Genomic DNA, 27930 nt, shown 5'->3' on the forward strand with positions numbered 1-27930 from the left:
CCAGTAATACATTTTAACGTTTTTAGAAGGTCTCTTTCTATAAGCCTATAATATATAACCAAACTATTGTTGTATGTAAAGTAAGTAAGGTTTTTAAAATGTTTAAGAAGCTTCATTTAAAATTAAATTAAAATGCAGAGCCCCACGGACCAGTGGCCAGGACCCAGGCAGTGTGAGTGCCACTGAAAATCAGCTCGTGTGCCGCCTTCGGCATGCGTGCCATAGGTTGCCTGCCCCTGGATCAGACCAACAGCCATCTCACTTGCCTGGGAAAGAAATTAAGTCTCTCTCAGAGTCCACATCAACCTTCAGCCAGTGCCCTCAAAGTCAGACAGTTCTCAAGAGCCCAGAGTACAAGAGGTTAACACACTGCAGTTCTCCAGCCTCAGGCCAGCATTGCCCTCTCTGGATCTCCCACCAGACAACAACCACTTTGATCCTCTGGGCTCAGCTTTCCTGGACTGAGCAGGTTCTTCCCCCTTATCTAGGGGTCTCTGCACAAGCATTCCACTCAGCAGGGATCCCCACTCTGGCCATTTCTCTCCAACAGCTCCCACCCGCAGCACTCTTTCAGCAGCTTTATCTAGGTTTCCTCACCAGCAACTCTCAACTACGCTCTGTCAGATCTCATGCAGCCTTCACAGTCTCCTTCCTGCTCTCCTTTTGTGCTCAGGTCAGAGAGCCAGTTCCCTCTATCAGGCCCCATTGGGAGGTGACTAGGTAGTCACAGGGGAACTGGACCCATTCCCTCTTAAAGGGCAAGTCGCCCCGTGACACCTATTATTATTATTACATTTGTGTTAAACCACTAAACTCCTGAGCTGGTCAAAGTGTCCCACAATCCCCTGGGCATCCACCCACGACTGCTCCTGCACATAGCAACCCTCTGCCATCCTGCCTATAGTCTTTCTAGATCTCCCTCCCTCTCCCTGTGCAAGTCCAGCCCCTCTCCAGGGCTTTTGCCCCAGTGTGTGCTTGCTCCATAAGAATGTTTGCTTGCTATATAATATTCAGCCACTAGAGGACTCTGTGCTGAGTAGAGTTCCAGGCAGGAAGTGGTACCTGGTAAACAAACGTGTCAGGCTGGAGCTAGAGCAGCTGCTGGCATGTCTGTTTATTTGCTAGTTGTTTCCTCTCAATAAATGCTGGTGGCTCCATATACTATGACCTGGTGTGTCTCCTGCTGTGCGGGGCAGAGGGAGAGCACAAGTGGTGAGGCTGCTAGTCTGAGTCTCAGGAGACCTGATTTCAATTCCTGCTCCACTACAGACTTCCTGCCTGACAGTGAGCAAATCACTTGGTCTCTCTGTGCCTCAGTTCCCCATCTGTAACACTCCCCTACCTCCTGGAGGTGCTGTGAGGATACATACATTAGAGACTGTGAGGTGCTCAGGTACTATGGGAATGGGGGCTGTATAACTACCATAGCTAGGCAGGATGTCCAGTGTTCAGATGATGTGCCGCAGTCTGACATCCAGCTGACACACAGGGTTTGACAAGCTACCTCCCCATTCCCTGCTGCTGCTGCTGCAGGAAAAGCCCCTTCTGGGATCTCCCCCGCATTCAGTCCCCGGGCACCCAAGCCTTTTATACACAGTCAGAAATTATTCTTCCCATCCTTCGGAAACCTCTGCAACATGGAACAATTTCCTAAATCGAGGGCAGGCCTCCCTGCTATTTCCCATGTTGCTGAATCTCTGGATCTGACAGTGGGCTGGACCTCTACGGTAGGATAGAACAACCTGGGAAGGAACGGGGTGAAAAGCTGAGTGCTGGGAGTCAGATGCAACATGCAACCTGGAAATTACACCGGACCCTTTGTTGTACTCTGTCTTCTAGCAGCAGGCTTTCAAAGTAAAGCCTTTATTTCGCTGATTACAAAATTAGTGTTGGGTTTAATGAGATCCCTCTTTTTATTTGTGCCTCCTCTCTTTTCTTCCTTCCTTTTGATGGTGTGACCATTTGCTTTCATCTGTCTCCATGGCAATACGCCTCCTTCTTCCCCCACCCTCCTAACACATCTTTCCAAGCCTCAGGTACTTGTGATGCTGTGGGGCTCGGGCCTGAACGCTAAAACCTTCTCAAATAATGTGAAGAAACAAATTGGTCCGTGTAAATAGGCCTGGTCTTCAAAGTACCATGATTTCCTGTGAAATTGGTCTCTGTTTCCCTGCTTGGCAAGCTAAGTACTGTTTATATAGATATTATGTGCAGCTACAGTGTACGTAGTCATGTGTACAGCCTACGCTCTGCATACACACAGGGGTATGCCTCCACTGACCCAAAGCCCTTGGAAGCAGATGGGAGTCTCATCAACCATACCAATGGACTTTGGAGCTGGCCCAATGTCTGTGAAGTGAGTCATGGTCCTTTTTTAAACACCGAGGAACCCCTTTCATCAGCGTAGCTTCATGACTTCTATGGAACTGTGCTGATTTACTTTAGCTCATGGATCTGGCCCAGGGTTTCTTGAGCTTCTCAACTTACCCGGCCTTTCCTAAGCCTCAGGTTGTTCTTTGTTCACACATCAAAATGTTTGCTTCAGTCTTTATGCAACCCTGATACTAAAGAATTAAGGTCCACGTGGAACCCCTCTCTCTACCTTTGACATTCAGATCACCGCAAAGGTCTGACGGTTTAAGCCCAAAGTAGCAAAGTAATTGTTTTGCCTGCACCTCGTGGTAGCTAAGTGCTATGATGACAGGGGTGGTACTGTATTTCCTAGGTAGGTGCTCAGTTGTCTGCAAACATATGGAGGCTGGAAAGGCAGCCCTCGAATGTTATCTGAAGCTAGCTCAATGAGGGTGGGGGTTGCTTTTCTTTTTCTGGCAAGAGGATAAGTGCTCATTATTGCAATGGCACTTTGTGGGGAAGGGGGTTCGTCATGCAGGCAGTGTTGGGCTCCAGAGGCGTTAGCTTCAGTGCAGCCTGGCTGCAATGGGTGCATCGCAGTCAGAGTTTGCAGCGGAGTTGCAAGGTCCCTGGACACCTAAAGCCTTGCGGAGGGCATTGGTGTCTGGGAACTGCCCTTCAGATTAGTGCACAGATCCAGGGCTCCTCAGCATAGGCTCTGGTGCTGTGGTGTCTCAGTGTGGCCCTTGGCCCATCAGGGTGTCAGAGTGGCACCTGAATACATTGGCACAATCCTCATTGACCCAGAGAAGTCTTTGGTGGGCCCTGGATGCACCAGCGTCTTGATGCAGCCATACAGTGCTTCAAGGCTTGGGCATGTTGGTGCAATGCATTGGTTCTTAACACATCAGAGCACAGGAGGCATTCAATGGGACTGTCTGCATGAGTAAAGGTCCGAGGATGGGCTTCTAGATGATAATCTCTAAGTGGAAGAAACCTGTTAGGCACCAGGCACATCTATGGCATTGCATAAACAATAAAGACCAGGACACAATAGTTACTGTGGATGCAGATGTTTTGTTTTGCACATTTTGCCATAGTGCTCTGCAAAAGTCTTGTGCTGTGAGTAGCCAGACATCACAAAGGATACATTTGTAATGTTTCCCCCATCCAGCGATAGTTCTCTCTCTGGATCTGACCATGCCCACCAACAATCTTTGTGGTGAGCTTCTACAAAACCGAAGGGCCAAACATACGTACAGACCTATCTGGGAAAGGAAGGGTGGGTCAGTACCTAGGGCGTTAACCTGGGACTCAGAGCTGGTTGAGTTCCTCCTTCTGTCCCAGCCTTCCTGTGTGACCGGGGGCAAGTCCATTAGAGCAGCTGAATCATAGAATTTCAGGGTTGGAAGGGACCTCAGGAGGTCATCTAGTCCAACCCCCTGCTCAAAGCAGGACCAAACCCAACTAAATCATCCCAGCCAGGGCTTTGTCAAGCCTGACCTTAAAAACCTCTAAGGAAGGAGATTCCACTACCTCCCTAGGTAACCCATTCCAGTTCTTCACCACCCTACTAGTGAAAAAGTTTTTCCTAATATCCAGCCTAAACCTCCCCCTCTGCAACTTGAGACCATTACTCCTTGTTCTGTCATCTTCTACCACTGAGAACAGCTGGCTGAAGCTGAACCCAAGCAAGACAGAGGTGATGCTGGTGGGCGTAAGAAAGTATTTTGCATAGTTTGCAGCCACAGTGCCCTCTCCTTTGCCATCAGGTTCACATCCACGATTAGTCAATTCAGTCTGTGATCCAGGACTAGTCCTGGATTCCTCGTGGGCACTGAGCTCTCACATAACAGCCGTGAGTAGTGCTTTATCATCTCTGTTTGGCTGGGAGATTCCATCCCACCTGGGTGAACAAACAAACCAAACCAGAAACCTACCACAACTAGTCACTCCAGGGCACGTGCTTCTCCCCCGTGGGAGAGGTGAGAGGACAAACAACATGTGCCAGATGTTAGTCGCGTTGCATAATGGACTGCCGGAATGGACTGTGCTCGTCACAACAGTGATGAGCACAGTATGAAAACCTATATAGAACAGAAGCCATTTAGCCTCTCTGTGCCTCAGTTCCCCATCTGTGTAATGGGGATAATAGCACTGCCCTACCTCGCCAGAGCTGTTGTGAGGATAAATACATTACAGACTGTGTGGCAGCCAGAAACTATGGTAATGGGGTCATATAAGTACCTAAAATAGATATCTCTTGGCCTTCTTAGATGGCCCTCAGAATGATATTCTCTGAGTGTCTCTGGGTGCCATACACCTAATTTTCTACACTGGTTAAATTCAGCCTTCGCATTTTGCCAGAGTGATGTGAGGCACACTGTAATCATTGGTATCACTTTACCTTCAGTCTGGTTTCTTCAGACATTTCTCTTTCAGCACTGTGCTTCGCTGTGAGTCCACAGCCTACAAGCTCCCTCTAGTGTGAACAATGTATTAATGCAGCGACAGGTAGCACAGCAAAAGTTACAAAGAATTCTATTTGTAAATATTGTCTCAGATAAACACTATGAATTCCCTTTGGACTCCATGTCTGCATCACCTTGCTACTCCTAGGCAGAGTGGGGGACTTAAAAGGAAAAAAGCCCTGCAGCAGGAGCTGATGGGGGTGGGCGTGGATTGATTGCTCCTTCCTGAGGACCTTGGTTAGGGACACTCTAGTTAGAGGGCTATAGTGGACCCCTGGAATCAAGGAGAAGAAGGAATGTGGTTTCCCCTGATACAGGGGAAGAAGAAATAGTTACAGGCCTGAGTGTAAGGCTTCATTGGTACCCTGGACTAAAAGTGACTTAACTGGATGTCTTGGATGCTGAGGCACCCTACGGGATGCATTGGTTGGGTGGAGTTGTAGAAGCCCAAGAGGAAACTGAAACAAAGCTTCTGCAACAACCCACTATGTTGTGAGGTGGGCTCTGAGACAGTGAGTTTTATTACAGTCTCCTGCATTCAGCAACCGTTCATACAATTATTCACGAGAATGTTTCCAAGGAGCAACATAAACACTTTGGCAGTGAATTTTTATGTGAATAGATATTTGCATAAGTTCTTGCACAGTTGTCTGTAAAGCCCTTTGTGGGTTTGGTGAGCATCCAGGCAGAGTGACAATACCATGTGACTTAGGTGACCAAGCACGCAGTGTCAATAACAAATTACCCATCGCCAATATGCAAAGCGATAGCTGGGGTGACCGTTCATGAACAGTCCGTAGTCTGAATATTTTGGAATATTGAACAAATTCATAAAATTCTAAGCATGTCTGTGAATAATTTGTGAACAGAAAGGAGGTGGCTGAACTCATTGTGAGGGAGGATGTGGGGCGAAAGTGCTGCACTGGGACTCGGGAAACCTGGGTTGAATTCCTACCCCTACCACAGACTTAATGGGTGATCTTGCTTGGACAAGCCACTTTAACTCCCTGGGCCTTAGTTTCCTGTAACAGAGTGGTCTGCCCCCTTTAAGGTCCAGAAGACTGGGGGCTAGTCAGCCCTGTTCCATTAGCCCCACCCTGCTACTCCTGTGCAGGGTGTGAGGCTTAGAAGGAGGCAGTGGAAGCAGGGAGGGCAGGCAGGCAGGCAAAGTCTCCTGTGGCTAGTCCTGAGGAGAGAGGAGGAGAGCCCTACACAGGAGGGCTGGCTTGGTGGCAGGAGCATGCAGGCTGCTCTGATGTGGGCAGAAATCTGGGCTCGGTCTAGGAACTGCCGGAGGCCTGTGACCTGCCAGAGGCTTTGATGGGGGGAGTTGTCATCCAGATGGTTGGGTTGATTGGAGCCCAGGAGCTGGTGGTTAGACAGTGAGGTGGGCCATTGCTGTCGGGAGCTTGCCTGTAAGGAAGGGGGCTGAAGGCTGAGACTACTGCGATGATGGACTTGGACTGAGGGACTCTCTTATTCTGAACTCTCTCAAGGCAGGAGGGTCACGTCACCTCTACGGCTGGCATAGGCTGAAGAGGACAGCGTGGAAGCTGAGCCAGAGTGTCTGCAATGCCCCCTGTGCCGTGAGAGGGTGTTCTGGGAGGGTGAGTCTTGTGCCATTTCCCCTCTGTAAGCTGGGGCTAATTCATGAACCCCCTGTTCTCCCACCTGTGTCGATCTTGTCCGTTTACACCGAAAGCTCTTTGATGCCGGGGCTGTCCCTGATTATATGTGCATAAGTGACACATACTACAATGAGGCCCCAGCAGTAACGCTAGTGAGTTTAGATCACTGTAGGCTCTCTCAAGGCAGAGTTACAGGGAAAATTCCATCAAGAAAATAAAACTGTACTAAGAAGCATGGACAAAGGAACAGCTACGTTAACAAATCTCAATTGCTTCAGGGAATTTAGTGCCCGTGCAAACTGCAGGATTGACAGCCCTGGGCACTGAGTGTATCCACAGAATGGGTATGTCGGGGTCTGAGCAGAGTGGGTGTCTATATAGTGCTCCACCCAGGATGCGTCTTCGCTCCAGAGTTAACCCAAGTGACCTGCCTTCGAGTTACTTCCCTCACGTTAGCTCCTTGTGGCCTGGCTACAGAATAACGGTTTAGTTGGGTTAGTGTGTGCGTCCACACTCCAGAGAGGCTGTGGCAGCAGCTGAAAAGGTGATCTCGCTCGAGGTCTGCCCAGCTCTGCCAGTCATGCCAGCCACTCGCATCACAGCACGAATAGAGGGGGTTTTGTGTGTTGCGGGAGAGGGACGGGGTTTGAAGAATGACTGAGTTACAATACTGGGAAACTGTCCCCTAACTGTCTCAACTCAATCCAGAGAGGGCATCTCTGCAGGAGAGAAGAGAATTCAGCCCCTAGGACAATTCAAACCTTGCCATCTCGATGAGACTGCCAGCTGGGGTGATGTACACCCCTGTCTACGGGTCCACGGGCTCAGACCATCCACTCGTGTGTTTCTAGTTATGTCTAGAGTGCTCAGCATCTGACTATATCAGGGGTCGGCAACCTTTCAGAAGTGGTGTGCCGAGTCTTCATTTATTCATTCTAATTTAAGGTTTCGCGTGCCAGTAATACATTTTAACGTTATTAGAAGGTCTCTTTCTATAAGTCTATAATATATAAGTAAACTATTGTTGTATGTACAGTAAATAAGGTTTTAAAAATATTTAAGAAGCTTCATTTAAAATTAAATTAAAATGCAGAGCCCCCTGGACCGGTGACCAGGACCCGGGCAGTGTGAGTGCCACTGAAAATCAGCTTGTGTGCCGCCTTCGGCACGCGTGCCATAGGTTGCCTACCCCTGGACTATATCTTCATCCAGACCACGGAGGAAAAAGTGGTACCCACTTTCAACCTGGATAGCCTCTGTGTTCCACTCCCAGTCGCCAGAGCCACCCAGCGTCCCTTCTGGAGTAGTGAGTTACTGTAATGTTTAATGTGAGTGCCCCCCAACGTTGTTTTTTCTCTTTATTTGCTTAAAAACATAAACAGAAAAAATAATCATGTCATTGGTGTCTGTGAACTGACATCCACACAGCCCTCAGGGGGCCGGCCGTGCGTAGATCCCAGCTGTGTCATGGGGCATGCGAGACATCTGCTTACAGTAATCAGCTCCGATCTCGTGCTCTGTCCTGTTATCATTTACATCTGACCTTACCATATGGAAGAACCCAGCCACCTGCAAAACACAGATGTACTTGCAGCGGGCCAGCCAGGTAGCCTCCTTTTCCTGTGGAACAATGCAAGTTGTCATGGGGGTGGAGAGGGAGTCCTTGGTGAGGCTATGGCTTGGGGATAGAGCAATGGCCGGTCATGCAGGATTCTGCTGAGAGACACCTGGAAGGCTATTGCTCAGGAAGTGAAGAGCAGGCGTGTTGCTGCTGAGCAATGGGAGAAAGGGAACAGAAGGGAAGGAACCAAGAAGTGGCTAAGGAGAAGTAAAGTGGCCCTTACATTGCAGAGTGCCATGCAGAGATGGGCCCAAGCCTCCGAATTCAGAGTTGGATTTTAAGCTCCTTCCTGCTCCAAAGTGTGAGGATGTTCTGATCAGAGGCATTGGTTCTTGTAGACATTGGGACCAGCTGCAGCAATTGGAACCGGGTTCTGCTACTCACACCCCCTGAAAGGTTGGGCATATTCAGATCCAGAGCTTTGGTGCGACCTCTTCTCTGAGGCAGGCTGAGTATTTAAGTCTTTTTCCCTGGGATTGTCAAAAAGGCTGAAAGGAGCGAAGTGTTCATATCCCACGGACTTCCAATGGCAGCTGGGCACTGTCTCCCTTCAGCCCCTTTGAAAACCCCAGCCTTCATCTGTCTGTGTCCAAGGTTCCCTGCTGCATCTTTGCAAGGAGCTTTGAAAGCTAGGGATGAAAATCGTTACTTTTACTCATTCATATTTCTATTTCATCTGCTCATCACTGCTGTTTGTAGCTGCTAGTCTCAGCAGTTGCGCAGCCTCGCTTGCACAATACATCTCTAGTGACCCATTCGGGAAAGGAACGTGGGGTTCCTTCAGCTGCCTGTGTTGGGTGTGAGCAAGGGCAGCTCACGTGCCTGGTGAATTTTCCTCCAGGGTAGATGGCAGTGGCCCTGGAGGTTTTTCGCCTTCCTCCGAAGCATGGGGCAGGGGTCGCTTGCTTAAGGAGTGGGTGGATCGGCTTATGTGGCCTGCATCTTGCAGGAGGTCAGACTAGATGATCATAATGGTCCCTTCTGATCTTGAATTCTATGATTCTATGATCTCCCTGGCTGACTTGTATGGACAGAGAAAGGATGTCTCTGTTCTGGTGAGATCGCCTGTGGATTTTAGCTGAGCACAGTGATTCTTGTTGGGAAAATTTCTCATTCTGGCTCACAGGCCAAGGAAGAGAAGAAATGGCAAAGCTCTCATGGCTGCGTTAGAAAGTTCTCTGGGGTCACAACATGGAACACGCAGAACATGCCATTCTAGCTGAAATTCTGCCACTTCGATAAGTGTTTAGGGCCTTATTCAGCCAAACTGCTGTAACTGCATTGTGCTGGGGGGCTGTGCATGCCACAGAGAAGCTCTCTCAGTGCGGGGAGGGGGGTGGCAGGGGTTTGGGACAGATTGAGGCAGGGCTGGCTGGTGAGAGAACAAGGGAGTGGCTTATGGATCTGTACACAGACCCTCTGACCAGAACCTAGAGGAGAAGTGGCATGCAGGAGATGCAGATGTTACTACAACCTTGCGGCTGGGGCTCAGTCGCTGAGAGAGAAGGTTCCTTTTCCTTGGCCTACTAGAGAGAAATCTGCTGATTCAAGCTCTCTGCAGGGGTCAAGATTTTGCCCTAAATTAGACTTCCTGTGCTCAGGCAGGGACTACTCCGTGCTGCAATATCTACTGCCCCTGGCTTTATCTGAGAATCCCTTACACCACCTTCCTGTGTTCATTCTGCTCAGACCGTTATTCTGAGAACTCTGGCCCTGATCCAGCAAAACACTCATGCATATGCTTAACTTAAAGCAGGTGAGTAGCCCTACTGAAATCAATGGGACTTAAGCATGTGGTTAAGTGCTTTGCTGGATTGGGGCCACAGCACATAGCACATTTCAGGATCTAGTCTGTAGTCCTCTGTGTGACAAGTTATCTCCCATTCTAGGGCACCTGTGGGGTCTGTCCCAGAAATGCTTTCAATGTAATAAATGCACAGGGTTTAAATATACAGATATTCCTTACGAGTGCTCACTCTTCATAACCCTTGTACCATTTGACATTGAGTTTAATAGTCATTTTAAAAGGAAAGAAACCTTGCTAGACACCCACCCAGACTAGAACTGCTGCTGAAATGCCAGCGGGCTGGGTTTATTTTTCCACTGAAGCAGAATGGCAAGAACTCGGATATGTCTGGAGTGAAAGTCTCTGTGGGGTGAGAAAGAGCCGAGTCTTCTGTTCAGGGCTCCCCGCTCGGTGAGTCGCCTGTACTTCCCGGGTTCCAGCACGCGCTACTGCCATCTGTGCTGTGGCTCTGCCAGTGCCTCTCGAGTACGTTACAGGAGCTGACGTTGTGGTATTGGAAGCAATCGTGGACTTCGCTGCTATCTCCTACACACTCCATCATTTGTCCCCTTAGAGCTTCTCTCTCATAAATCTTTATCTTGGAGCCTTTCTGCTGCAGTGGCAAAAAGAGAAGAGAGAATATAAAAAAGGTGCCTGGACCTTTCCTCATACTTGGAAGCTATGCGGACTTGGTCCAAAAGCCCATTGATAAAAATGCAAAGGCTCCCATTGATTTCAATGAGCTTTGGATCAGGGTCTGGAGTCTTGGTAAGGAAACATCTGTCAAAAGAAGAATTTAAATCAAAAGCAGTCTGGCCCAATGGGTAATGCGAGCACAAAACCTGGCTTCTTTTCTCAGGTCTGTGACTGACCTCCTGAGTGATTTTGGAGAAGTCACACTCTGTGCCTCTGTTTCCCCACCTGGAAAATGGAAATGGTGAAACCCGCCTTTGTAAAGTACGTTGAGGTCTATGGATGTGAAGCACTATGTAAGAGTTAAGTGCTCTGATTAGTATTATTAAGGTGATAAAAGAGGAAAGTAACTGAAGCACGAGCGATGTCTAAATATGACGGATGGGGGAAACAGCCATCAAATTTTTTCCCCAGCTGAATCTGAGTTTGTGAAACTTCCATGAAATGAATCGGAAAAATGGAGATTAATTTTTGCATGCAACATTTTCCACTATCTGAATGTCTGCGAAATTGAAAAGATCCTTTTGCTTAAAAAAAATAAATGGCAGTGGTGAACTTTTAACCTGAAATGAAAGCACGTGGTGAGGGTGGTGGATCCTCGGTCACCTAACAAATGAGTGTCAAATCTGGGATTAGAATGCACGAGTCCTGACTGTGAGCTATGGTTAATCTGCTAGATCCTAGGGAAATGCAGAGACCTCACCGAGCCTCACTTTCTCCATCTGTAAAATGGAAATGCAGCACAAGTGTGTTGCAAGGGATAACCTAGGCATGCAAGAATGATTCAAGGTCTAAAAATCACACCTTGCAATGGGACACTTAAGGTACGCTGCCCTTTTATCTCATCAAAGGTTAAAATTGTCTTGGTCAAGGTAGATATGTAACTATACACAGACAGGAGATATCTGATACTCAAGGGCTCTTTAATCTAGCAGACAAAGGCTGTAAACTGAAGTCTCCCTGAAGGTGGTGGCAGGGCTGGGAATGAAACCCAGGGGTACTGAGCCCCAATCTAGTGCTTTCTCCATGAGACCACGCTGCGTTAAAGTCAGACAGGTGCTTAAGTGCTTTACTCCATAGGAATGAATTTAGGAATGTGCTTAAATGGTTTACTGAATCAGGGCCCTAGTTTGGAGTAAAGTGTGTCCCGTAAAATAGTCCATTATAGAATAGCAGGAGTCACAGCCTTAAAGATTTCAGGCCTCCGTTCCATCTCTCTCGCAAAGATATATAATCTTTACTCTAAGGAGAGGAACCCGATTAAATGTTTAGAGCCTTAATTCCTCCAGGGGACTGGACTAGATGACCTTTCGAGGCCCCTTCCAGTCCTATCATTCTATAAGAAACCTTCCTTCAAAAATGTGTAACCTCTTTTCTGTGTGCTCCTATTTGCCGTGCGTCTGAGAAGTAAACTCAGGCGCTCGTACAGGAAATGAACTGCTGTTTTATTGACACAGCTCTAGCAGTTGGCTTCCGAGAGTGTAAGTGTTTGATTTACCTCTCAATGAATTTTGTATAGGAAAGCGGTGATACTCCAGACGTCTCCTTCACTAGATAAATTCTACCATTGCTGATATAGATTGATCTTTAACAATCTTTTGTATTGACGATGTTCTATGGATGACATTATTGTTCAAATAAAAATATAATTTAAAGATACAAAAAAACCCCAGCTCCTATCCACTCTGAAAGATCCCATGGAGTATAATACCACAGCTACAAAGGAAGTGGGTCTTGCTTATAATTGATGACAGAAGTGATGATTTTTATTCAGACTGTTTGAAAGTCTTTGGGCCAGACAGTGTATCCAGCCCTTTGATTTGTTTATTTTTTCATTATCATCTATTTAACCTCCATGGGGAAAAAGCTCTTTGTTAGGAATTCAGCTCCGACATCTCGTCAGTTAAGGGCGAGAGAGCTCCCACCCCACATTTCTGAGTCAGGTGAAAAATGACAAAAGACTCAACATTCCCAATATTTCTGAGAGGAGAGAAGGGGGAAGGCCTGGGGGGAAAAAGCCTTCAGGGCTCCTTTGTGGACCATAAAGGAGCAAAAAAGGGCATAGACCCATTCCCCCTTCCCCCTCAGTTTGCATGTAACCTTTAAAGGGAGACACCTTTATACAAGCCTAAATAGATATGTAACTCACGAGTTCAGTGGGCTACACCTCCAGTGAGCAGGGGAGAGGCTGGAGTGCTGTACATTCATACCCCAGCTTCCTGCACACTACGTGTTTGTCCCAAAAGCTACTATTGCTGTTACCTAATGGAGTTGCTCCTTTAGTTCAAGGATAGCAGGTCATTCTCTTTGTGGGGAAGGTTCTGAGTTCAGTCCCTGTTGTTACTAGAGAGGGGACAGTATTGATCTATTTAAACAAGCCGTCCCAGCCCTAAAATTTTGTTCTGAACTAATGGGCAGTGACAGACCCAGCATTCCTACAAGAGCCCTTCTCTCAGTCTGTGTGTGGTGTGGGTGTAGGAGTAGTAGATCCCCACAGCCAGATGGGATAGTTAAAGCAGCACAACTTGTTTGTGTAGAGATCTGAATACGACCCCCTGCTAGGAAGTTATCCTGCTACTCAGTGGAAATTCATCTCCATCCTGTCACCCCTAGTTAGATCCCCTGTCTACCACCAAAACAAAGTCCTCTCCCCCCACCTGATGTTTCTAATATTTGTACAGCATTTATATGCACCCTTTACCCTTAGCACTTGCTTCACTTGGCATAAGTAGCTCTTTGCAGATTTCCTCACATATTAATCCATTCTCAAAGAATATTAGGGTTGGAAGGGACCTCATCTAGTCCAACCCCCTGCTCAAGGCAGGACCAATCCCCAGATTTTTACCCCAGTTCTCCAAAGGCCCTCTTAAGGATTGAGCTCACAACCCTGGGTTTAGTAGGCCAATACTCAAACCACTGAGCTATCCCTCCCTCCTGCTCCCAGACCATTTTTATTGCACATCTCTGGACTCCCTCCGGTTTCTTGCTCTGGTCCTGATCCTACCTCATTGACTTCAGTAGAGCTTGGTCACTGAATTCAGTGGCGGCAGGACAGAGCCCCATCTGACTGGGAATCCAGGGACAACAGCCCTGTGGGTTCTGGCGCACTGCACTCGTGTTGTTACTTTCAGTTCTGTTCCAATGAGGTTGAGTCCTACAGCAGAATCTGAGGTCCTGGGAAGTCCCCTTGTTTGGTGTCTTTTACTAGAAGGGACTAGTCCTGCAAACACGCCCGAGCATAGCGCTTGCTGCTGTGCATGGTCCCACTGCAGTAAATGCAGCGCAATACTCCTGGTATGATTGTTCCCTAGGCTGCACAGGGGGGTAAGGGCTGGTACGATCCTCTTAGACTGGAGCTCAGGGGAAAGGACTGTCTTGGCTCTGCCCCCTACCCCATACTGAGCAGCAGAACTGGTCAGGCCTGAGGGGAGTAAGCTCCATCCCCAGAAGGGTGGTACTAAGTTAACTAAGTTCCTGATATAAAGGCCTTCACCTTACCTACAGCACAGGAGGAAGCAGGAAAGGTACTTCTCTTTGGGTGGTGCAGCTATGTACTGTCCCTTACATGGGCTGAACCCAAAGACTCCATCTCGCCCCATGTCCTCAGTTCTTGGCGAGCCTATCCTTGTGTTTTAAATCACCTTTTCAATACTCTTGTAAGGGGGCGCTCAAGGGTCTGGTGTAAGTTAGAGTAGCCCCAGGGCGGTAATTTATACCCTATGGGTCATGGGAAACAAAGAATAGCAGGAGCACACTGGGCTTCATAACACCCCCTTCTTCTCTGAGGAATTCTCCCTGATCCCCTCTCTCCATCTTCAGCCCGTTCCTAACATGCCCCATGCACTGGGGACCAGGAAGGAAGCAGAGGTAGAACCCCACAGCCATTCAGAACAAATGTTCATGAGGGCTGGTTCCAGTCAACCAATGCACATGTAGTTACCTGTAACCCAGTGGCACCCACACTTCTTTCATTCCTCTAGCTACACAAAACTATTACACACTGTTGAAGCGTCACAGGTGGCCAACAGCCCTGTTCCATTTATTGCTCAGGTACACTGTAATTGGTTTATACAAGGATCAGCCTCACAACTGGCTTCCTTCCAGAAAGCCAGGCCCACATACAGATTTTACTGCACTCTGTAATGTATTAGTCTGAGATCCTGCCTAGTTCTCTGATAGAATTACTACTGTTTGAACTACAGGACAGCTGACTTACCGATGCAATAACATGGCAGGACTTGACGGAATCATTGAGGGCCATCCATTGCTGGAAGTCAGAATATTCACCCTTGTTGAGGAAGTACTGCTGTCCCATGTAATTGGGTTGTTCATAGAGCATGAAGCAGCCACTTTCTACCCGGATGGAGTTACAGTGGCTCAACTGGACCTGAAGGTCAGGACAGTCACTGGTGCTTTCATAGGAGCGCCCCTGGAAGTTCTTGTCCTCATAGAAGATGATCTAGAGAGAGGGGATAGACCATCAGAGCTGTGTTAGAGAGAATGCTGCGTGGGTTGGACCATTGTGGTGTTAGCTGGCTGTAGTGCCTTGCTTTGGTTCAGCTCACGTTGATATTGCTCACTGTGAAGAAGAGTCATTGGTTTGGTAGATAGCTATTATATTGGCCATGGCTTCAAGTATGGTCCCTCCATGTCAGTGGAGGCAGGTAGAAAATAGGTGACCAGTGCTTAATTTGTGCCACGGCTTGCCAGGGCTGAGCCCCGGCACCTCTAGGCTTGGTAGTTCATAGTCCCGGCACTTCTGGACTTGCTTTATCAGTTATGAATGTAAAAAAATTGCTTGAGCTCCAGCAACTAATTGTTGAGCACCAGCACCTCTTTCATTACAATTAAGCACTGTAGGTGACACTCCTGAGAAAGGAACAGACTGCACTACCGTGTATTAATAACAATCCTTGGCTGGTTGACTGACAGGATAGGATCAGTGTTGGGTAATTCCAGTGGGAGGTACGAGTGTGTGTGTGTGTCTGTCTGTCTGTCTTTCCCTTTCTCTCCTGGTGGGGCACAGCCAGAAAGTAGCAGCTGATATAGGTGGGACAGAAGAGTGCCTCCTTAAAAGTCAGGACCAGATCCTCAGCTGCTGTCAATTGGTAGAGTTCTGTTGACTTCAGCAGAGTTACCGTGATTGACACCAGCTGTGGATCTAAAAGATGAGGAATAAGATGGGGGTAGGGGGGGAGGGAAACAGTCATCAGCTACCAAAAGGGGCTTTAAAAAGTATATGTGTGTGGGGTGGGTGGGGAATGGAAATATAATAAAAAATTACCTTTGCCATCCCGACAAACCACCTGACTGACTTTCTCTTCTGCGGTTACTACACCAATAGCTTAATGGAGCTTAAATACCCAAGCTGGAAGCCCTTCGTCTGCATATTGCATTGTCATTTGGCTTCGGTCACTGCCTTTCATTGGGAGCTCAGGTTCATTCCTACGTGCTTCCACGTTCTGCCTCTTTCTGTTCACCACAGACATGGTTTCTAGTTCTTTGTGCCTTTTGAATAGTCATTGTGTTTCTGGAGCTCGGTAATCCTGCTATAGATGGAATTGGTGGATCAGCAAGTGGAGTTCAGAGAGAGAAACAGAGAGGGTTGTGAAAGGGTAAGCATTTAAGACAGAGCAGGAATAGACAAGGGTGAAAAAACCCTCAGTGATGGTTACAAGGCAAAGTAGATTAGAACCCATTCCAAGATATATTTTAGAAACACCATAATTCACACATTCAGCACATTCATGCAGTAAATTGCTGGCTAAGCAAAGCTTATTTGTAGGTAGAGACAGTTCATATCTGGGCCTCACAGATTCCAAAGCTCAGGAGTTTTGATAATACAGACTTTCAAAATTCTGCCTGAGGTTCACGGCAGATTTCAAAAGGTCCCAAAGCCTGGGGTATTTAAATCTGGGGTTTTGGTTTAGATCCTATGTCTAATGACTTGATTATTAGCAAAATATTCACTATGACATTAAAAAGGCCTGAAATGTGATTGGTATAATTAGGAGGGAACATCGGTCTTTCTTAACTTTCCATCATGGTAATACCTATACCTGTTGATAAAAGTGAAGCAGCTGTTATAAATGATCAAGGTTATGGTGAAGAATGTACGAGCTAGTTAAGACAAAACTTTTTCTAGGGAGCCCACATTCTCTCTCTCTTGCTCTCTCTCTCTCTCTCTCTCTCCACATAGAGAGAGAGAGAGATTGAAAACTATTCCCAAGAGAATCAGACAATTCTCAAGCTCCCAGAGCAGGATGCAGATATTTATTTCCAGGCTCATTTGTTTGGCCAGAGAAATAAATTTAATAAATTCTCATGGGAGGGTATGAAAAATTAGGGGGAAATTTTTGTTTTCTAGAATTGCCAGATTCTCTGATTTAAAGCCTGATTGTGAGCAGAGGAAAACCAGTGCTGTGTGTGGGATTTTGATTGTTGTTTCTTATATATGATTTCATGAGATTAGGAAAATGTATCATTCCATTCTTCTATCAGGGAAAACCCACAGATCCGTGAAAATGGGTTTTCCTCTGCTGGCAGCTCCTGTGAGGCAGAACCAGACCAGTCAGTCAAAGTAGAGAGGGCATGACCACACCTCTGGAGATTCAATTAGTTTGTGATACTTCCAAAGCTACTTCATAAACCTAATTCCTTGAACCATTAACCAACAGGTTACTGACCATAGCCAAAAATACACATAAACATCTTCCTACTACAGTAGGGGTGGCCAACCTATGGCTTCAGAGTCACATGCAGCTCTTCAGAAGTTAATATGCCTATGCACCGACTCCTACAGGCGCCAACTTTCCAATGTGCCGGGGGGTATTCACTGCTAAACCCCTGACTCTGCCACAGGCCCTGCCCCCACTCCACCCCTTCCTGCCCTCTCCCCTCCCCTTCTCCCTCCTGAGCCTCCTGCACACAAGGAGGGAGGAGGAGGTGCTGATTGGCAGGGCTGCTGGTGGGTGGGAGGTGCTGGTAGCAGGGAGGTGGTGAAGCTGATGTGGGGATACTGATGTATTACTGTGGCTCTTTGGCAGTGTACATTGGTAAATTCTGGCTCCTTCTCCAGCTCAGGTTGGCCACCCCTGTACTACAGAGTAACTTCAAATTCCACCCCAATTACCAGCAGACAGAGATATACTCTGTACCAAAGAGAGAAAGGAGTAGAGATGCAGTACTGTAGTCCTTCCCTCAGAATAGTAATATTTGCACCAGATGGGATGGATCTGCAGACTTTCCTGCTAGAAGAAAGGAAATTTCCAGGTAAGTTGAGATAACTTCCTATTTTTCTTTGCAAGGAAAGCCCACAGATCCAGGACAATGAGATATCCCATAGCAGTGTGTAACACGGCGAGGAAACAAAGGATGAATAGCCATCTGCAATGGGAAGGAGATAGATTTTCTATTTTCAATGGGTGAGCACAGCTTGAGGAATCATCCTTCCAAAGGCAGGGCCTGATCAGGCCTGCACACTTAATTTGTGAAGGTGTGGACAGTGGCCACCCGACATCTCTCTTTGTATGTTACCCTTCGGACCAAGTGGCTGCCCTGGTGCTGAATGAATGGACAAGAAAGTTTGAGATGAAGAAAGGCTTCTGGATTGTGAATTTCTGAAACGCACCAGCGACATCTACTCATTGAAGCTTTTTGTGTCTTTGTTTTTGGGTTTTTCCCCTCTCATTTGAAGATGGACAGGTGGTTACAGAGCAAAGGGAGCTAAAGATTTTCTGGATTGCGTAGTGATTCCATGTAGGTTTTTAGAGCTCACCAGACATCCAGAGCATGCCAGGGCTTTTCAGAAGGTGTCTTGTATGAGAACAAAAGGAGAGAAGAACAAATTCTTGTTACCTGCAGAACATAGTGTTTATCTGGAGGAGACAGGCTGCGTTAGCGCTTAGCACAACTTTGCTACCAGGAGAGGTGCAACACTGCAGTTCTGCTGATAAGGGGGAGTTCCCCGTGTTGTGTAGGGTTGACATGCAAGGCAGCCAAGAGATCATCTGATGTCCAGATAAAATTGAATCCTATGCTCATTTGCTCCTAGATTTTAGGTCAGAAGGGACCATCGTGATCCTCTAGTCTGACTTCCTGCACATCGGAGGCCCCAGAACCTCCCCCTCCCCCTCCTGTAATAGACCCCTAACCTCTGTCTCTATGGAAATGGCTGCCCTTTGGCATTTGAGAGTCTGGGGCTTTAGACTCATATTAAGGCCTTGCTGGGAGAATTCCAAAATATACGCGTCACAGGCAGCTTGGAGGGCCGAGTTCCCTAGTGGTTAGAGCGCATGGCTCTCAGCCCTCTGCTTGGTTGAGGAGCCTCAGTCTTTAAGGCCTGGGGGGCAGGCCAGTGCTCCTTCCCCTCAGGTAGGGAGGTGGCTAGCTGCTGCCTTTTCACCAGCCAGCCCCGAACTGAGCCTGGCTCTCTTCTTTTCTCCCTGCCCCCGGCCTGGCATTGGCCGCAGGTATAGTGGGGTGAGGCTAACTGGGCCCAAAGGCTCTCTTTAACCCCTGCTGATTCTGGCATCCTGTGGCCCTTCGAGTAGCTACCTTCTAGCCACTGAGAGAGGGAATGTGGAGACTCCTTTTGGTGCCAGCACTAGAGGAGGACAGGGAGGATGGGTCCCATGGCTTCAGGGAAATGAGAAACTACTGGAGAGGACACATGTGGAATCTAACCCAGTGCAATGTACTGATGTAGGAGACCAACATTCTGATCAAAACATCAGAGCCCTGAAAGATATGACGGGAGAACTGTCTGTGCATTGCGGCCACTGGTGTCCTGAATCCTGGCATGCCGTGTTGTGCTCATCCACATGTAGTCGTGGCTGGGAAGGAGGCAGAGAGCCCTCCCTGCACAGGAGGGAAAAGGGAAGAGCTATTCCCAGTTGCCAGGGGATTGGGAGGAGTGCAGTGTGTATAAACATCCCTATATGGGATGTTTTTAACGAGCAATCAACCGACGAGAGGAAGGAGGGAGTGAAAATGGTGACTGAACCAGGCTATAAGGATGCTGCATGGGAACACACTTCCATCCGCTCCTGTAGCTACTTCCGACAGCCCATTAACAGTCATGGTGGTGCACATTCAGAACCTGGAATAAAGATCCCTAAGCCTCTTTGAACCTGCATAACTGAGATGGTCTGGTTAAATATACCACCCAAACTTACCAGCTGAGGTCTCCTCATCAGCATTTCCTGTCACTGCTTGGCTTCCCAGCTGGATCTCTGGCACGTTGAGAAGGTCCGAGATGCCTCAAGGCCTCTCCTCTGGTCTAGTTCTGGAGGTGTTTGGAACTCTGGCAGTGACGGGGGCCTGGCCAGTGACCCAGACTTGCTGGGAGGGTAGAAATGAGGGGAAGGGGCCAGGCTAGTTCCCTGGGACCTAATGATTTACTTATTATCCATGGAATCAAACCCAGTTTGCTGGAAATGTGGACCATTTTATATTGAGTAACCCTGCTCATAACTGGATTATTATGTAAAGGAGGGTTAAAGCTAGGACCATCTCTTTGTTCTGTGTAGCACAATGGGGTGCCGGTCCTGTAACTGGGGCTCCTAGGAGCTACAGTCCTATGAATAAATCATAATATTTGGAGGTGGGCCTGAATCAAAATATTACACCTGAACAAACCCAGACTCCAATCTGCACTTTGCAGCGCAGAACCGCCCCTGCCTGTGCTGGGCCCAAATCACCCTGGAGATACACCAGGGACTAAGTTGTTAAGAACATAAGAATGGCCGTACTGGGTCAGACCAAAGGTCCATCTAGCCCAGTATCCTGTCTACCGACAGTGGCCAATGCCAGGTGCCCCACAGGGAGTGAACCTAACAGGCAATGATCAAGTGATCTCTCTCCTGCCATCCATCTCCACCCTCTGACAAACAGAGGCTAGGGACACCATTCTTTACCCATCCTGGCTAATAGCCATTAATGGACTTAATCACCATGAATTTACCCAGTTCTCTTTTAAACGCTGTTATAGTCCTAGCCTTCACAACCTCCTCAGGTAAGGAGTTCCACAAGTTGACTGTGCGCTGTGTGAAGAAGAACTTCCTTTTATTTGTTTTAAACCTGCTGCCTATTAATTTCATTTGGTGACCCCTAGTTCTTGTATTATGGGAATAAGTAAATAACTTTTCTTTATCCACTTTTTCCACATCACTCATGATTTTATATAACTCTATCATATCTTCCCTTAGTCTCCTCTTTTCAAGCTGAAGAGTCCTAGCCTCTTTAATCTCTCCTCATATGGGACCCACTCCAAACCCCTAATCATTTTAGTTGCCCTTTTCTGAAACTTTTCTAGTGCCAGTGTATCTTTTTTGAGATGAGGAGACCACATCTGTACCCAGTATTCGAGATGTGGGCGTACCATGGATTTATATTAGGGCAATAATATATTCTCAGTCTTATTCTCTATCCCCTTTTTAATGATTCCTAACATCCTGTTTGCTTTTTTGACCGCCTCTGCACACTGCGTGGACATCTTTAGAGAACTATCCACGATGACTCCAAGATTTTTTTCCTGACTCGTAGCTAAATTAGCCCCCATCATAGTGTATGTATAGTTGGGATTATTTTTTCCAATGTGCATTACATTACATTTATCCACATTAAATTTCATTTGCCATTTTGTTGCCCAATCACTTAGTTTTGTGAGATCTTTTTGAAGTTCTTCACAGTCTGCTTTGGTCTTAACTATCTTGAGCAGTTTAGTATCAGTATAGTATAGTATCAGTATTAGTATAGTTCCTTTGTTTCTAATGACACTGTTGGTGTTTTGACTGTAGGTTTTGTTTTTGTTTAAATTGTGGCCTTGGTTGTACGCTACTGATCAAGTCAAACAACGATGAGCATTGCCATTGTAACCAGTCCCTATTAGGGGTCACTGCTGCAAGGCATTGAGTAGCTTAGTGAATGGGTGGGTTACGGCACTCAGCCGAGGCTCTAGGGTAGGGAAGATGGGAGGGGTCTAATGCCCAGGTCAAACTTTCTTTGGCGCCCTTCAAGTCTTGCCCCCTGAGCAACAGATGGCCACTTAGCAGGCAGAGCAGCAACCTGTGGAGCCGTGGCGGCACTGCAGGAATCATACTGCCGAGATGACGGAGAGGGGACGCATGGGAGCGCCTGCCTCCTGCCCCACAGCCCCCTTTATCCCCTCTCCCCGCCTCCCGGATAGGCATGGCCCTTCTGCAGCCTCTTGATCATAGCGCCTCTCACGGCACCCTGGGCGATCACCCACCTGTAAGGCTGGCCCTGGAGTCTGGTGAGCCCTGAGAGAAGCAGCGGGCTAGAAAACAGCTGCTTCTTGGGGCAGGACGTGGGTGCCTTCCCTGTGTGCAGTTCATCCCCAGACTGTTCAGGGGAATGGGATGTGTGTACGTTTTGTAAGTCACATAAAGAAACTAACCTGGCCCCATGTCACCGATTTCTCATCCAAATGGAAACTACCCTGCAAGGCCTTGTATTTCCACTACGTCTTGGCCAAAGGGGCAATGATATCAAAGCTTTACCAGTAGTTAACAAAATAGCTCACAATTTCACTTCATAATCTGAAAGCCCCCAACTTGTGAAGCCTTATCCCAATGTGTAGCTCTTATGAGAAAGGGGAATAGCACAGCTTGGAGGTCATTCCCACAAGAATGTCTGATAGCTTTCAGAGTGTCAGACTAACGCTACTGTGGCTATGCCTATCCGTTCTGCAATTGCATTGTAATTTGCGGTGTAGACGTACCTGAAGATAAATACACCAAAAAAATCCCCTGGCACTTCTAGCAGGCCTGGGGCGTAGCTACCTCCTAGGGTTGTGGTTAGTTTATATTTTTAAAACACTTGACACTACAGAAAAGCAAAGCAGGACCTCTGATCTTACAGTAAGATCCACGCAGGCCTGTGCAGAACCCCGTTGACCTCAGTGAGATTGCAGAGGGGCACAGAGATTTTCCTCAGCTATTTGATAGCAGGGCTAGGGTCTTTATAATATATTGTTATTTTACTGAGAAATGGACAACAGAGCGAGGTGTAAGCTCCAACAAGGTTTATTATATTATAGCAATCACATTACAAATGCTGGTTGCCAAGAAGGGAAGTGTAACCGATAAACATGGTATAAATCAATCAGAAATGCGTTGTCGTAGTCCAGCTTGTGAGCCCCAGGACTATAAATCCCAGCACACAACGGGCAGAACTAGAAAGCCACTTGCAAAAGAATGATGGGCTCAATTCCGCCACCCTTGCTCACCCTGAGCAGTGCCACTGATTTCCTGGGCCCGCTCCTGAAATAAGGTACAGGCCATAGTGAGTGCAGGTTCAGAATACGACCCATTGACTCTATGATACAGTACCGAAAAGTTATGCTGGGAAGAGCCGTTCAGCACATCCTAAAGCTGAATGTTCGCGTCGCTTCCGGCAAGAACTGAAAACCATTTTGCGAAGGGCAGAATCATGCAGCCATTTATGTGACTCTCACTCGGCAGATCAGATTCCATTTCAGCAATTTGGCTGTAGCTGTGTTTTGCCTGTTTGTTTTCTGAGCCTGAATTTGGGTTTAATCCGGCTCACTGATTTCCGTGGAACTGTGTGTGTTAGGCCGGTGAGACAGATTGGACCCTATCACTTAAGTGCCTGATCCAAAGACTTCCATGGACTTTAATGGGCTTTGGGTCGGGGCCTTAAACACTGAAGGACAGTTGGGAACCTAACTTCCATTTGGCTACTTTGAACATCCCACCCCAATGAAGAGAAGCGTTTACAACATGGAAACATGTACTGCTTTGGAAACGTACACTGTTGGCCTAAAGGAACCAACTATGGCTCCCCAGTCAGTGACTCCCCAGTACTCCCTGGGTCTCAGGAGGTACTGCCATGCTCGGTAGTTTGGCTGTCCACAGAAAATCCAGTTTCCTTCAAAAACATGACAGGACTGGATGTCCCTGGGATGAAATTCGTCACAGAGAGAAGGATAGTCACAGAAGGAGTCCGTCATCCTGCCTCCCACGTCATTCCTTTCATAGACTCGTATCCTTCTGGGAAGACAAACACAAACACAGGTTTATAGCACAGAAGCAGCAGCTCTACAGTATATGATCATAGGTTGCTTGCTGCTTTATTGACATTAATGATACATAAATGAATGACGACTTGTGTTCAATTAGCAGAAAAAGGGCCTGATTCACCACGGCTCCGCCAGTTTTACACAACTCCAATGATTTCAGTCGTGTTCCAGTGGTGGAAGGATAATGTAATCAGTGGGGAATCAAGCCTAGGGTGTGTAAATTATATGCAGATTTAGCAAGTGAAGGATGAAAGCAAGTGGTAAGTGACAGCTAGACTGCCATACGGATCATATGCACCAGCATTGCCAGCTTTACTGTTCTCCAGTGAATAGGGCACTAGAGTGGTGCTCAGGAGAGCTGGGTTCTGTTCTTGACTCTGCCACTAACCTGCAAGGTGGCCATGAGCAAGTTGCCATATGACTCTGTGCCTCTGTTTCCCCTCCCACCCTTTGTCTCGTTAGATTGTAAGCTCCACTTCAGGCCTGACTCTCACTATGTATTTGTACAGGGTCTAGCTGCATAGTGGGACCTTCACCAGTTAGGGCCTTATATATCAAAATGTTTTATATTGAGGGCATCTGTTTTTCAGAGTTTATTAATTTAATTTTGGATGGTTTATTTTTAGCAATTTTTGAGTTTTATCTGGTTGTCCAAAAAGGCTTTTCTCTTTGTATCCACTGTAATGAGGAATGTATATTATATCTATTGTTCATTGAAGTAATGAATAATCTCTTTGTAATGTTCCCTAGTGAGCTGGAACGTAGTACTTTTCTGAACAGCACTACATTAAAGCGCACTGGGGACTCTTTAGTGCACACCAGCAGGGTCTACGTGATCCAATTAAAGTGCAACATGCTGGTGCGCTATAGAAATTACACCCCCCCATAGTCTGCATTACTGCTCCATGGAGGCAAGCCCTTAGATACAAGTAAACCTTTCTGGTGTTTTTCCAGTGTTTACTGGATAAAAGTCTATTTCATTTTTTTATTGCGAGTGTTTTATCAGCGTTTATTAGTTAAAACCAAAAATCAGAAGCCCTAATTATATTCTTGCCTCAGCACTCGGATGTCTATAAGCAGTTGGGCGTTAATTTATCAACTGGTAATTCTGCTTTTCATAAGGAATAGTGAATACCTATTCTCTCAAAAATACCCAGAATTGCACTCTCACCTAACAACCTCCTGCTTATATATTTGAAAGAAAAATATATATTCATGATCTCTCTAGGAGAAAACCCAACACCTCGAAATAAGAATATACCCCGATATTATAAATATTTCACCTTCATTTTTCCCTCTTCCCTACCACTCTTGGTTTCTTTCTACCTCTGCCAATAATTTTTAGTTTAACTCTGTAACTGTGTAAAGCATTTTGAGATACAATTTGTAAGAAAGATGTTGTACAAAATCAAAGCCTGATCATACTCCCATTGAAATCAATGGTAAAAACTCTGACAGTCTTCAATGATTGAAGGATCAGACCCTGAGTTGGTATTTTAGGCCTGGATTCTGCAAACAGTAAGGCCTAAGCTACACACACAGACCTCCCAACCATCCCGCATTTTGCAGGCGTGTTCTGCTTTGATCCCTCCCCAACCTCCTGTCCCAGTTGAAGTGAACATTTCCTGCATTTTGGGACAGATGCGGGGGTAGTTGGCCCGGATGCTTCTCTGTCTCCATCTACAGAGGAGTATATGGGCCAAACCTGAGTGGCAGTGCATCCTGCTTTAGTCTCTCGAAATGTTGGGAAGTATGCAGGCAGGTTCCTGTACTGGTATAACTATGGCAGGTTAGCGGGGTGATTTTTTTTTTTTACCAATATAGTTTTACTGGTGCAACCACGAGTGTAGACAGTAATACTGGTACAAAGGTGCTTTATATCAGTTCAGCCTATTCCCCTTTTTGTGGCTTTAAGCACCTTTATACCAGTATACCTGCCTCTGCAGGAGCTCTGCAGGTTGTACTGCTTTAACTATATCCTTGTACAACTTTTGTGCATAGACAATGCCTTACTCACATCAGTAACCTTCACCTTGGCATTTGCAGAACTAGAGCTTCAGGTTCCGACTGAGCACACTTGCTTCAGTCCAGCAAAGCATGTAAGCATGTGTGTAGGCATTTAAACACCTTTACAAATCTATTTGATGTTCTGTTTCCCATCCCACCCCTTTGGCTGTCCCTTTATCCTGATTGTAAATTCTTTGTGGCAAGGACTGTCTCTTACAGCACCAAGCACAATAGATCCCTCGCTTTGTTTGATGGTTCTAGTGCTACTCTAATATAAATAATAATAATCGTCGCCCATAGAAATGACAGTGAACTTACTGGTGTGATTATGCAACAGGACTTGACGGAGTCATTGAACCCCATCCATTGCTGGTAATTTGGATATTCCCCCTTTTTCAGGAAGTACTGATGTCCTATGTAATGGGGGCGCTCGTAGATCATCCAGCAGCCACTTTCCACCTGGATTGAGTTGCAGCGGTTAAGGTGAGCGTGCATATCCGGCTGGTCGGCAGTGACCGCATACGAGCGGCCCTGGAAGTCTCTGTCCTCGTAGAATATGATCTGTGTTGAAATAACAAAGCAAGTGTAATAACACTGTAAAGCATTTGTGTAAAAAATTGGCTTTGATCTTCTGGCTCCCATAAGGTGTGATCCAAAACCCATCGAAATCAATGGAAAGGCTTCCATTGTCCTCTGTGGGCTTTGGATCAGGCCTAGAAAACGTCCAGGATTAAAACTGAAGCACTGAGATATGTTTTCTTATCAGGGCACAGATAGTAAGTGTGATTGGTTCAGCAGATGATGAGCATAGCAGATGTCTTCAGATCTGACCCTAAGGATTCAAATGAGCTGAATTTCTCCAGCGCTTCGAGTTGGCTGGGTGGAGATTGTGTACTACACCTCTCAGAGTCCAAGAAGAGAAGGAGCATCAGCCACTTTTGCACTCCTGGGGTTTTTGGCTGGATGGCATTCTGAAACAGTGTAGTTTAGGCAGGTGAGGAACCTCTTTAAGCTAGTGAACAGGAGTGGCTAACAGGGGAGATTGATGAGGGAGTTCTCCAGGTGAAGGAGGAGTGATTATGTGACCCTTGGGGTAAGTTTGTTCTCTGTAGTGTCTGTGTTTGTGGTGTGTTTGCTGCTTGACTGAAATATACTAGGTGCTCTGTTTGTTTGGGGGACCGTGCAGTGAGCTTTGATCCCTAAGCCCTTTAATACCCATCAACCCTTAACCAGGGGGCGGGGCTACTCAGGAAAACCAGGGCTTTAAAAAGCCCGCTCCTAAGCGACCAGGAGCGGCTAACAGGGGAGTTTTGTGAGCTGGAGTGTGTGCGTGGGGTGGGGGGGGCCTACATACATTTAACATTCTTTAAACTTAAAGCCAAAAGCACCTCCCGATAAAAACAAAACATCAACAAAGGACAGAGCTGCAGGAGTAAAAAGAGAATGCAGGCAGAAGTCCAGCAACAGAGTGGGGGCTATCCAGTTTATTGCACCCAATGCAGCATGTATGATTAGCTGGCCTATGGGCAGGTGGTTATGTGTGCATTCAGTGCCAGGAGCTCCTGGCCCATAGAGATCATGTATGGGCTCTGGAGACCAGAGTGGCTGAGCTGGAGAAGCTAAGGGAGACAGAGAGGTACATAGATGAGATTTTCTGGGACACAGTAGAATGGTCCCACACTTGGTCTGATAGCCTCTGTGCTGTTGAGGAGGATGAAAGTTTCAGGGAAGGAAAATATCCAACTGGAACAGCGGGAAATGATCCCATAGTTAGGACACTCCTTCCAGATGATGTTGTGGTATCTCCTCGTTAATACTTCAGTCACTTGAATAGCCTTATGCTGGTAGCAGCAACTTCCAAGTAGGAGTTAAACGTAGTTTTTTTGTGACATTGGTTGATACGTAAAAAAAATAAAATAAGGAGACTATTCAGAGACATTCCCATTTTGCAGTGTGCAAATTGCAGCACCTTAAAATAACATGACTTCAAAGAATGGTGTGTGTGATTGTGAAATATAACTCTCTTTAAAAAGTCAGAAAATAAAACACCAACCGCACAGAAAAAATATAAAATAAAGTTTCTGTACATATCAAATATTTTTGTATTTGACTGTTATTAAGCACATAAGATTTTAATATTTCCTTTTTAATCTAGTTATCGCACACTTCTGTGTATGTTTTTATTTCTTTCTGTTAATCTATTACTAGGCTGACATACTCTGTATAGGTACACACACACATAGAATAACATAATAGTACACTGTATTTCGACACAGTAGTCACTCATTTTTTTCTTACCTTTGCCATGT

The 27930-nt window shown here is 46.7% G+C and overlaps 3 protein-coding genes across 3 annotated transcripts in view; all 3 read right to left on the reverse strand.

Moving 5' to 3' along the window:
- The window catches only part of PLEKHM3 (pleckstrin homology domain containing M3), a 150243-nt gene extending 149590 nt beyond the window's left edge, over positions 1–653 (reverse strand). The window contains exon 1 of the mRNA XM_045033046.1: positions 598–653. The gene's annotated coding sequence lies outside the window, so the exon portion shown is untranslated. The remainder of the gene's footprint in view (positions 1–597) is intronic.
- A 9587-nt stretch (positions 654–10240) lies between these two features.
- LOC123378824 (gamma-crystallin 2-like) lies at positions 10241–15844 on the reverse strand. The gene is made up of 3 exons (XM_045033031.1): positions 15836–15844; positions 14768–15010; positions 10241–10471 (listed from the first exon to the last, which is right to left on the reverse strand). Exons 1-3 carry the CDS (start codon positions 15842–15844, stop codon positions 10253–10255), a joined length of 471 nt encoding a protein of 156 aa, XP_044888966.1. The 3' UTR covers positions 10241–10252.
- Positions 15845–23308: 7464 nt separating this feature from the next.
- On the reverse strand, positions 23309–27928 carry LOC123378742 (gamma-crystallin C-like). Its single transcript, XM_045032862.1, has 3 exons — positions 27920–27928; positions 25929–26182; positions 23309–23585 (listed from the first exon to the last, which is right to left on the reverse strand). Exons 1-3 carry the CDS (start codon positions 27926–27928, stop codon positions 23309–23311), a joined length of 540 nt encoding a protein of 179 aa, XP_044888797.1.
- Positions 27929–27930: the final 2 nt, after the last annotated feature.

Source organism: Mauremys mutica, chromosome 10 (genome assembly GCF_020497125.1).
Source record: "Mauremys mutica isolate MM-2020 ecotype Southern chromosome 10, ASM2049712v1, whole genome shotgun sequence".
NCBI classification, from domain to species: Eukaryota; Metazoa; Chordata; order Testudines; family Geoemydidae; genus Mauremys; species Mauremys mutica.